Below are 12312 nucleotides of genomic sequence, written 5' to 3'. Positions count from 1 at the left end.
AAATATGGGGAACCTTTTCACATTTAATCAAATTTGATGAAATGTGTAATTTTGATCTCGCAAAACACCCTTTAATAATTTTTCAATTGTGCTGCCGAAAAAAGACGCTTGGAAATTTTACTTTTGCAAGTAAATTTCCCTACAAAAATGGGGAAAAGAAGTCGCAAGCATAAGTGAAATAAATCAGAAATTTGCTGTTTTATGAATTTGTGAAATGTGAAATTTTGCCCAATTATGTCGATGGAATACTGCATTCATACTCTCTTGGCTCTAAGGGCACTAATGTATGGCTTTGATGACTTTTATTCTGTACTTTTTTCATAAGCATCTTTCAGCTCCCTTAGACAAACAGTGTTGACACCCTCTGTCCGAGAGCAAGTTCTCACTTGCGATTTCTTGGTGTACTCCTCTATACTAATTTGAACGTGAAAATGGTGTCTCCTACTGATATCTCAGTAAGTAGACTTCACCATATGAAATAGGAAAGACACATAATTCGTAGGTAAAAACTTTGCAATCGTCTTTTGTCTACTTTGTGTTTTTTTAATCTGCTTAGTACTGAACAACTGTGTATATTTTAATGGCTTCTCCTGCCTTATAGTGATGTACAAACTCTTTCGCTTTCCGCAGCATTGTGAACAGTGTGAAATTGTAGCGTGGTGGTCACTACTAGCGCAATTGCTGTTATTACACATATATGAGCCTCAGAATTCTTCACTTATTGAAATGTGGCATTCATCACTCCTCATACCTTTGGTGCCCATGAGAGTGTTTTCTGAATGAAACGTGAGATCTAAAAGGTACTACCAGTACATGTTAAAGGTAGTGCTCTACCAACATCGAATCTTACATATCCCTTTTGCCAAAATTTGTATCCAAAACGTCAACTACCACAACATTGTCTACATATATGTTCAGTGATCTATACTTCTATTACATCTATGCTTACAAATTCTTTCCTCGATTATATAATATGGTAGTTGATATTTAGGGTGCAATATTATGGTGGGATAGTATTTGTCACTCTGCATTGTGACTTAAATCTGTAGCATTTATTGGGGCTTGGCCATTTATATAAAAAGGATATCTGTGTTGGTATTTCTAGTGATTTTGTTGTCAGAGTAATTCCAGGTTAGTGTGTTTAGTGTCTGGGGCAAAACTTTGCAAGAGTAAAAGGGTCATGAAGTCCTGTGTATTTTGGCTGCATACCTCATAATATGTCATTAATTTGACCTTGTGTCTCCTGAAGTTCTCCCAGAAAACTTTCATGGGTGTGCATTTTGGGCTAACTGCTCGGTGTCTCTGTTAACCTTCCTTGGAATATTTTTAACAAAATGTACTTGCTTTGTTCTGTTTTGAAGTTGCTATCAGCATAGGGTCACAGGGGCACTGTCTTCAATAGTGTCATGTAACAAACATTTTTTAACATCTCTGATACAGTATTAGTTTGAAGATGACCTGCATTGAGAAGACCTTTCATTGCTGTCAGTTGTTATTTGGTCAGCCCTCTTTCAGTGTAAGAGCATCTAATTTCTGAAAATTTGACTGCTGTCAAAACGCAAAGGACGAATATTATGTGTGCTAGATTGGAATATTTATAAAAACAACTTCTTCCAGTATCGTAAATTGACAAGATTCCCATTAGCTGTCCCAAACTGCAAATTATGATCAAGACATAACCACACAAATTGCTGACTCTGACATCCATACAGTTTGAACCTTTACAGATAGATGTCAGTCGGAAGGCATACCTGTGATCTACTCAGAAGATACAACCAATCTCTGTCCGATGACTTCATGGTCAGTACTCTGGGGCTGAATTCTGTAGTCTTGTTTGGTAAGATTGTGGTTGTGTTCAAGCCGACCTGACTGGGAAAGAATGGCACAGATTCTTATATATGGGAGAGATGCTCCCCTGGGAATTTGTTAAACAACTAAGGACACGTGATAATCTCATAGATTTGTCCTTAGAAAATGTCAGTATGGAGGTGAGGTAGCCCAACTGGCTGGAAGGATTACCCATGGACAAGATACCTAAAACCAAATTAAGTGTCTCTCTGGTCACTGTTTAGACATTTTCCAGTAGACCGTGCACAACCATGCCCTAAATTGTCAGGGCCTTAATACTTATAAATGACTGACTATTAAGAGCATACGTTTGAATTAACTCGTTTCTTATCTGGTGGTTTTGAGATTCATCCACTTCAGGATACGTTATATACTGATGCCTTTTGTCAAATCGCAAAACATTCTTTGGGATCTAGGGTCTGAATTGCCTATGACGGGCTTCCTCTGGACCTCTTCCCAAATGCATTGAACTGACCATCTACTCGTATCCTTATCTTTGGACTTTGAGGGTAGGACTCTTGCCATCCTACATTATCATCTCTTGGCATAATAGAGGGTATACAGTCTTTTAATTGACAAGAGCCAGAAAACTGTTTCAAAAACTCCACTTTTGGAGCACATTTGCAATTCACTGATCTGGTAATAAAATGATGTTGAGATAATCTTGACTGAGTTGCTATCATCCAATAATATTGGACACAGCCTGAGCTTTCTGTAATAGTGGTAGAATGAGCCTGCACGTCTATGATTTCTAGGCTTAAACATATTATTGCTAACTAGCTGAAGCCTTGGACTTTGCAAGGTGTCAGAAAGCACTATATAAATACCAATCCAATACTGTACATTGAAAACTCTGCCTGTTAGTTTAGTATAGCTATTATGTGCCAAGTGTGAGAAGGGTCTGTTAAAATACAGGTCATTTATACCACATCCATGCCTTTGGGTAAGGAAGTTGAGTGAGTTTTATAATCTGACTAGCTCATGTTAGTGTCTGACTACATCAGTTCAACAGCTCATGTGATCAACACAAGATCAGATCATTTTGTGGATGGTTATACTATGCCATTAACTTTTCATGAGGGTTTGCTGATGTGTAAATGTAGTGCCATACTGCAAATAACACTAGAGCAGATTTGTCAGCATCTGAACAGCTTCTTCACTGTAAGTTGGGTTTCACACCGGAGGCTTACTGCTGAATTAGTGGCATTTCCCTAGTGACCACCCGCGGAAGGTAGTTCTCACGGGCTAATTCTCTGCAGAGCTTTTCATACAGTTCAAGAAGTATTAGCTTTGCCAGTGCTTGTTTTTCTAACGCAGTCTCTGAAACTCAAATCAGGAGTCAGTGCTATAGCCATTGTTTCTTCTAATTGCCTGGTTAACCTGGCACAGTTGGAAGAAGATGTAATCAGACTTAACAACGTTTGCCTTTCCTGGTTTTTAAAACAGCCACTATTCACTCAATACATTCCTCTTTAGTTAAGTTGCTCTGCAATTTCAATGATCAGTACCCTCGTCATGATTTGGCGGTGGAAGAACAATCTTGTAAGCTCGTCGCCTGCAGTATTTAACAAGGAGGGATTTTATTGACAGACCCCCTCTGTAATTAGTGCATGTAATGTCAATTAATTATCCTTTCATTTCCAAATTGTTACCTCTTAAAAGTTTCATGGATCATCACCTAATACATGTTGAGAAGCAAGTCATGGAGACAAACTAAACAAAAATAATGTTTTGTTTTTGTGAACGCAGAAACAGTTGTACAAAAGCATAAAGTACTGTCATGAGAAGTTGTAAACAGTATGAACTGATAGCATTTTTTGAGGATTTAACTAGGAATAGTAGTTTTTTATATTGTAGTACATAGTATCAAGTTGCTTTTACGAATAATAAATAAATGAATAAAAAAGTTTTTATAGAGAGCTGAGTTGCCCCAGAAAGTGTCCTGGTGCTAAAAGGAACAACCAATAGGCATTAAGGTTAAACATGACCCTAATCCAACTTGGGTGACCAACATGTCTGGCTCCACCAGATAATGGTACCACTAGCAGTAATGACATTTACAACAATGACACTAGTGTAGCTTTCATATTTCCAAATCTCAATATGGTTTACGGCTGCTTGCAAATTATCATCATTCAGTGGTGACACTAAATGGCCTCTGTGAAAACGATTTTGTTATGGCGTAATGGAGAAAACTGATTTAAACCCATTTCACTTGTACGTTTTGGAACTAAGGAGTAAATCCTGTTTACTACACTTCTTATTTGATTTGTAGCAAAATTTACATTATTTACTCCTTTTACAACCGGGTAGGACAAGGTCGGCCATCAGAAAAATCTAAAATGCCCATTAGTAAGCAATGTCCAGATGAGGCATGTGACCAAAGCACATAGACTGCAGCAAATTTTCCAGTTCCTCTCTCTGATGAAGCATGAGAGCAGACTGTGTGTGATGTGATGTCTGCGGCTGGGGGTCCTAGTAATTGAATATAAGCACTGTATTCACTATTCTGGGTTCCAATTTGAAATACATCAAATAACTATTTAACTTTTTACTGAGTAAAACACTTTGGAAACATTGGAGAAATCGGGCTGAAATGGACATATCTGTCCTCACCTCACTCTCCGTAATCTGAAATCACATGGAAGAGATCAGCAAAGGAATTTTAGCAAGGAAGAGCACACTTTTCTTCTTTTTCTTCCTCCCTAAAATTGGATTACAGGGTACAGCAGCTTAAAATTACCCAGAGGTGTCAAGCCTGTGCTATTGGAAGTAACTATACAATTCCCAGTGCATTTTTGTAGTTTGATTTATGCAATGGAAAAACTGAGGTATGGCAAGGAGTGTCCAATCAATATTCATTGCCACAGACAGAACTTAACTTTGACATTTATATGTAAATGTATTTTATTGATGTATGTGTGGGTGGAGACGAGAATGTGAAAAAGATTTTGTATTACTAGAAGCAAATCAAGAAATTCAATGAATTCACATACTAAAGATAAGAATTGATAAGGATTGGATAGTTAACAGTGATAAACGTATAGTTATACCAAACTGATTAGATTGCATTTAAAAAAATGTCTATATCTATGGTATCTCAAAAGCTAAACATTCAAAAAGCACCTGTCCCTTTTGGACCGCCATGCTAGGAACTGATTTTATAACTGTAAATGTTATAGTTATTGGAACCTCACTTAGACAGTGCATACCATTGACAAATATTTTGCCTTCTAATAGAGGGTCTCACGTGCACCCATTGAGTCCGGAATTAGAGAGAAGCATTTGTTTTAGCAGCAATGGAGATACAAGATTCTTTCATGAAATACTATAAAAACCCTTTATATTTCAGAATTTTCAAAATTGCCAGAGGAGTTGGCTCTTTTTTTCAAAATGATGCCTGATTTGCCGCGCTTCCAGAGGAGATCTCAGGACATCCTAGAACAATCCATTTCTAAAGACGAATATAAAAATACTCCTAAACATATCTATACAGGTAATTTGGTGGATCTGACTGGATGAAATGTGGAGTTTTGTAAATTCTTGTTGAGTCCAGACTGCCAGGTTTTGCTTTATTGTTTTGTGATCCATATTCATTTCATGGAGGTCTTTGGAGTCTTTTGACAAGAATCGCAACACTTTCCCACAAGGTACACTCTTAATATTGCCTGCTGTGGATGTATTATAAAAAGAGAAAAGCGGAGGGCCTGAAACTGATATTTGGGGGGAACACAAACTGGCAGATTAGGATGACTAGATATTGAAGAATACCATGAGGCAAGGAAGGATGGTTTCAGAGACGGGTGCAAAACCAGTTGAGTTGCATAGTTAACGCTCCCTAAAGGAGATTGTCATGATGGACATTACAAATACAGTCGATAGAACCAGTAATATTAGTATGGATGTGTTTTTTCTATGGTGCACAGATGTTGTGAGGTTAGACAAATGACACAGAGCAATTCCAATGGAATGTAGAGTTCTAGGGCTGGAGTGGAAGAGGTTAATGGGCTATTGGAAGGAAGAAATATAGTTGGGCGTTAAATAAGGTGTTCCAAGATGTTAGATAAAAAAGAAATAGTATGGATGTGTTTTTTCTATGGTGCACAGATGTTGTGAGGTTAGACAAATGACACAGAGCAATTCCAATGGAATGTAGAGTTCTAGGGCTGGAGTGGAAGAGGTTAATGGCCTATTGGAAGGAAGAAATATAGTTGGGCGTTAAATAAGGTGTTCCAAGATGTTAGATAAAAAAGAATATGTGAAACTGAATGAATGTTTTCAGGTTTGGATGGATCAGCAGTAGCTTTTTTGAGTGGCTGTTTAGAAGCATCAAGCTTAAGTTCCCGGAAATTATAGAACAGATAAAGCATCATGTCAGAAAGGATAGTCTTAAGGATAGGAATGAGTTCAGCTGTAGATGTCAAGGAGAGAGCAGTTGTTGTCATAACATTAATTGGAGTGGGCGGGAGGGGTGAAACTGCCGGTGTGGGACTTCTGTGACTAAGTCAAGGGATGTTCCAGTGTATATGCTTTTGGAGGAGAATTATGCTACATAGTCTGAGGGTGAGAGGGGGGACTGGGTGAGTGAGAGGAGAGAAGGCTGTTGATGGTGTGAAGAAGTCACTGTGGGTGTGGAGGGAGGTTTAGGTTTTTAAAGTATGTAAATTAGCAGTGTTTAATTTCAGAAACCACAAACACTACTGTCCTCTTTTTCTGTAATGTGAGGTACATCCACTGCATCTTCAGAAGTTCAGTATGCAAACGTACCCAAGAAGCGTGGGAACATGGTGAACGAAGTATCTCACGCCTCCTCCACCATGCTCCCTCTCTTCTATGGTTCTGACAAGACATCCCCCCTAGAACCAAAGTGTTGGTATGGCCACTATGATCTACTCCATTTCTCTTCCCTGCACTCTACAATAGTTTGTCTATGACTGAGGCACTCATTACAAGTGGCCTGATAATTTGGGATGCGTGTAATAACTCCTATTGCCGGTTGTGATAAAACTTGCATCCTTTTAAAGTTTGACCAGTAAAACCTCCCAGGATATATAGGGAGAAAGAGGCTTAGCAAATACTGGAACATGCATATTTTGGTGCAGTAATGTCCAAAATCTGCATGATATACACCATTGAAGGGGGAAAACTTGCAATTGATGCTATTAGGAACACCTGATACATAACATACCACATGCTGTGTCATTGTTTATCAGATGCTACAATAAGGAACCTTATATCAGATCATTTGCAAAAAGGGTCTAAGCGCTGTCTTACCAAACAGCACAGTCTGTGCAAACATCATGCATGCCCCCTACTCCTTTTAATTTACATTGGAGGCTGAGAAAGAGTTTTGACTAGCATGAAGCTTTTGTTTCTTAGTTTAATTAAGCACCAATTTCTTTCACCTTTTGTGTGCTCACATTGAAGCTCTTTTTCATTGACGTGCTTGGGGCACATTTTTACATCCCAATGAGGCGGGGTAACCCATTGGCCCACGTTTCACTTTGTCTGGCAGTGGAGCCTTTCGCTGCCTTGGTGTGAAATTGATATGGCCATCTCTAGTTTCACCTTTGGGAGATCTGAGCACACTGTTTCATTTTGCACAGATGACATCTTGCTATTTTTAACAAACTATTGAAAAGCAGCCCTAGATTTGATTACTATGCTGTCTGCCTTTCAGCAACGGCTGTGTTGTAGAATTCATGTGCAGAAGACAGAGGGAATGCTCCATATTCTACAAGTGAAATGTTTGTTGAGGAATAACCCCCTCCCCTCTTAAATGGTGCAAGTGCCGACCACAAGTTTGGGATTCCACCATATCCAAAAGCAGTCAATCTGCACACTGTCCTATCGGCCTATGTGGGATATGTAGCATTCTCCCCAGCCCTGGAACATGCAAAATGAATACGCCACACACATAGCTGTAGAGTAGACGTCCTTATTCCTCAGCAAACAATCCCACACTGTTCTTGCTCATTACATCATAACCATTAATAACCACACCTTAAAACCCCCTAGCAAGTTAGGTGCTTCCTTAAAGTCTGCCCAGAACTGCAAGAGTCCTAGCTCATCATAGTCTCACGACACTACAGGGTACATTGCATTTTAAAGTGACACACTGGACCTCTACCTGTAAGATCCTCAGAGACCCATGAACTTTTGGCTGTAGCTAGGTCCTGCACAATTTCAGCTCAGCCTTGTGCTGGTGTACCTAGAATTTGGCTAGAACGATTTCTGTCATTGGACTGCACATACTATGCACAGGTCACCAGTGAGCTGTATTCTAGATGTTTATAAACCTCAGTCACAAATGTGTACAGAACTTGTCACAGCCCTGGAACCTATTCGTACCACATAGGCCTTCAGATACCTTGTTTGCATTTTGTGATCGCTTTGGACTATTGTTGCGTCTCTCCATCCGTATTGTACAGAGGGTCAACAAAGAACTCTGACACTTTGGCGCAGATATATGCTTTTTTTGAACACATTGTAATAAGTCCTTGGAGCTTGAATGTATGTACAAATGTTTTCAAATCAATTAAGTTATTAGGAAAACGAATATCAATATTGTTGTATAGTTTATATACAGAGCAAATCAGGTGCTAGTCAACCAAGCCCCCAATCACTGTGTTGACCTCAGGCATAATTACTGTGTAAGCAGAGTACTTAGGATGTGCCATCAGTGAACACGGTGTGCTGGGTGAACAATTTGAATGATGCTGTAGCATATATTTATTAGAAGATTCTTGTGTTCATACATTATAGAATGTACAGACACACATGTGCACTCACATGCATACACACTGTTTGTACCTGTTAACTCTAATAACCTTTTACAACCCTTAACTAATTTCGTTCTTACTTTTAACCAGAAAGTTTCAACTTAAAAAAATCAAACATGTTATTTTTAACATAGTGCTATAAAATCGAAATCTTAGCAAACTGGTCTATATGTAATGGCGACCTCTTGTCTGAAAACTCTGTGCAAATTCAATGGCCACTTCAAAGAGCTTGTGAGTAGGTCAGCTGCAATTGTTTTGAACTTTTTTTTTACAAGCCTGTGAAAGTAACACGAGTAAAAATCTCCCCGGACAGCTGGAAAAAAGCTCCTTATTTTTCCAAAAAGACACATGCCAGACAATTAACATTTTCACTTAAGGTAGGAAATGTTACCCATCTCTAGATGGTATCCACACAGTTAAATTATATCCCTTGTTTTAGGAGACAAGAGTTTTAGGAGTCGAAAAATAATTGATTTAATTCCAAAACATAGTAGGAATTTTTTCTCCACATATTATTTGTTGAGCCTAAGATGCCAACATTTTATGCACCTCTTCGGGATTTCATGACCGATGTTAATTATAAATTGTGATCTCTAGTGACTTCAAATGTTCCTTGTGTACAGCCCATGCTGCATACGTTCAGATGCATTTATCCATGTTTAATAAGTCCCTCCTTTTATTAAGATATTTTCCTGTGTAGTTTAGAAAAAAACAGGTGGGCAGGGATAATCAAGATCCTCAAATGATCATTCTTTTATTCAAGAATATGTGTGAAAACACACTTTCAAACTGCTGAATTGCCTCATAACAGCGCGTATTTGTAGAAATTAGGTTTGTGTTTTAACAGTAACATGTCTCCAAATGTAAGTTGACTTAAATTTGCCACAAAGTAATTGGCACCTACTAGGGCACTTAAAGAGAGTTGATCACATCTCGTAGACAGAGGGCTTCGTTATGAATGCCAAGAATGTGCTAACCCAGCATGTAAAGATTGATCACATTTGAACACTTCTTCTTGTAATTGGTTTAATTTCATTACCAGACAGTTCTTAGTTCAGATTCACATTGAGTTAGTATCCTGACTGCACAATAGTCTCTGTTTCTCCTGTGCATCGCATATGTAGCTATGCAACAGTACTTGGTGTGAAAAGGAGAAATTAATGTCATCTTCATTCAAATACGACAGCGGCAGCAGAATCTAACTAGCTACCTTTATTTTCCCTGTCCCATTCAAACACATTGTGGCATTGGTTTGTACTCTCGACGCCTTCATTAAAATCGCAAGTTAATAGATAATTAATTAAACAATTTAAGCATTTTAAGTTAATGAAGTATTTTAAATTGGCAATGTGTTCTGCTACCTTTGAAAAATGGTTATATGTATGGAAAAGAGTGGTATTTTAATTGGGTGATTAAATCATATTATCATAGCCTATCTTCATTAAATCAAACAAAGAGGAGATACTGATTAACCAGTAGAGTTAAAAAGACATGATGGACTTCACATTTCATTTTTTGCTTTCAAATGAGGAAACCGTTATATTGAATTGTTAGTGGATTAAGGTTATACCAAAAAGGGTTACTCATTTATATACCTATCATTTTCGACTGTTTTGTTGCTGATGTTACTTCAAAAACTGTATAAAACATAGGCATTCTCTTTGGTAAGTCTTTTAAAGGTTATATTCTATATTTGATAAATATTCATTAATCTGGACTCTTACTTGGTTTATTAATGTGCTATCCGTAATTGTGAGGCACGAACATGGTGCTTGTATTATTTCATAAAGAGAGAGCTGTTTTACTTAGTTGCACAACTGGTAATTCCAGTTTGGCTACTAATTCCCAATAAATGATGTGGAATCTTAGAATGTTTGGAAATGTGTGGGAATACCATGCTGTAATTGTAATATAATTCCCAACATTACCTTGCCCTCTGCACTGAGCCACTTGTGATAAGGCCATGAGCAATACCTCGATACATGTGAATTGGCATTACCAGCCCACATCTGACTGTCCTGTGTGTGGTGAATGTTTATCAGAGGGGCATTATCTAAATAACACGCTTTAAATTCCAGACCCTGTGGTTTCGTATTTCATCGGGTGCTATACTTATCGTACCTTACTTCGGGTGCTCGTAATTGGCCTTAAGGTCTCATTTCATGTCTTATTTTAAAGCATCCTTTTGCAGAGTCCTACTGCCAAATGATTGCCAAATCAAGAACTGTAAATTCCAACGATGGGTCCAGCTTGTGTAGACCTCTCAAAAGTGGAATTGCCATGTAACAGAGGCCAGATATATACTCTTTGTGGCTGTGCCCAGTCTCTAGCATGCCCTTATGCTCTGTGTCTTCCACAGTAATAAGCACATTGAAATGTAAATAATGTGGACTCCGTATCTGTTGTAAGATGCGTAATGCCTTATATCTAGATGGTAAAACACCAAGATGCACCTTACTTCCCGACCCATCCACCAAAACATGGTCACTCCTTTCAAATAGGCCCACACTTTTCACTATGTAATTTCAACATCAACAATCTACATGCAGTTTGTCTTTGTATTGTAAAAAGCAGTATTTCCTGAATATCGCCGATTTGTTGGTAAGAGACCGCAATAGTGAATAATTGCCCCACAGAGAAGTGTATGTCGGGAAGAAACTCATTTTCAGTTTATTCTCTCAACGGTACAGACTCTGAGCAGTGAAGGTTTTCTGAAATAGCAGATGACCTATTTAAACAGGCATCCTCTGCTGTTAATCCTGTTAAGGACTATGCTAATATCTTTGCACGGCTTATCTCCTGAGTCACACTCATTTACCTGTTCTGAAACCATGTATTGTACACTGTAGATCTGATAAAAACGTACAGCAACTCGTTACTCTCGTTACTCGTTACTCTCGTTACCTTCGTTTGCTATGTTTTTTGTTTCTTTGGCCCACAAACTCACCTTGAAAACTGTGCAGTACATTTTAGATGTGAATGTGGGAGTTAATCACTCTCCATGTAAAAGCAATTACCTTGTCCTGTAGATCCAGTGGGACAAATTCTTTTTTTCTTCTCTCATCACATCCATGACATATAACAGCAATATGTTGGCCAAAAGTAGATTTGTGGGTAAGAGGAAACTGAAATGGGATAAGAGGGAAAACAGAGAGTCTCAATAGCACCACACTGCCGAACACTGACATCCAGGAGAGGACTGTGCAGGTAAGAGCGGTGGGGCGGGATGAGGGAGGACTCGACAGACGACGGCAAATCTTTCTTTCATATTTACTTGTTGTCATCTTTCAACCCCCATTCCCCCCACCCGTCCCACCACTCCTTCCTGCACGGGACGCTCCTGCTGACATCTACAGGTCAAAGTGGATACCTAAAGATGAGATAGCTAAATATTATGTAATATAGTGCTTCTAACCTTAACTGTAGGGGGATATACCTGAAGAGCATCTCTATGAATCAAACTCTGTGCTATGGTGAGTAGCTGGTGTTTATGAAACTGAAGCATTAAGATATTTAAGTAAGTATATATTGACTAAACCTTCTTCCCTATTGACAATTTAACTGCCTTAAACATTTAAGATACATGCTCTCATATTCTGATTGGCTTAGTTTTTTTGGTTGGCTTTCGTGCCACTGAAATATAACAAACAATTAATGTTCAGCAGTTTTTGGTTTGAGAAAT

At 38.5% G+C, this 12312-nt stretch overlaps 1 protein-coding gene across 7 annotated transcripts in view; it reads left to right on the top strand.

The window, feature by feature from the left end:
- Positions 1-12312, top strand: part of SOBP (sine oculis binding protein homolog) — a 429255-nt gene that overhangs the window by 125616 nt on the left and 291327 nt on the right. For 5 of the 7 annotated variants that reach the window (XM_086926691.1, XM_086926692.1, XM_086926690.1 and 2 more), the window contains one exon: positions 5201-5344. The exons of the other annotated variants lie outside the window; for them this stretch is intronic. In XM_086926691.1, coding sequence (XP_086782817.1) covers positions 5201-5344 — 144 coding nt within the window. The remainder of the gene's footprint in view (positions 1-5200; positions 5345-12312) is intronic. 7 annotated transcript variants of the gene reach the window in all.

Source organism: Lissotriton vulgaris, chromosome 6 (genome assembly GCF_964263255.1).
Source record: "Lissotriton vulgaris chromosome 6, aLisVul1.2, whole genome shotgun sequence".
In the NCBI taxonomy this organism is placed as follows: Eukaryota; Metazoa; Chordata; class Amphibia; order Caudata; family Salamandridae; genus Lissotriton; species Lissotriton vulgaris.
This window is presented reverse-complemented; position numbering and strand designations above follow the sequence as displayed.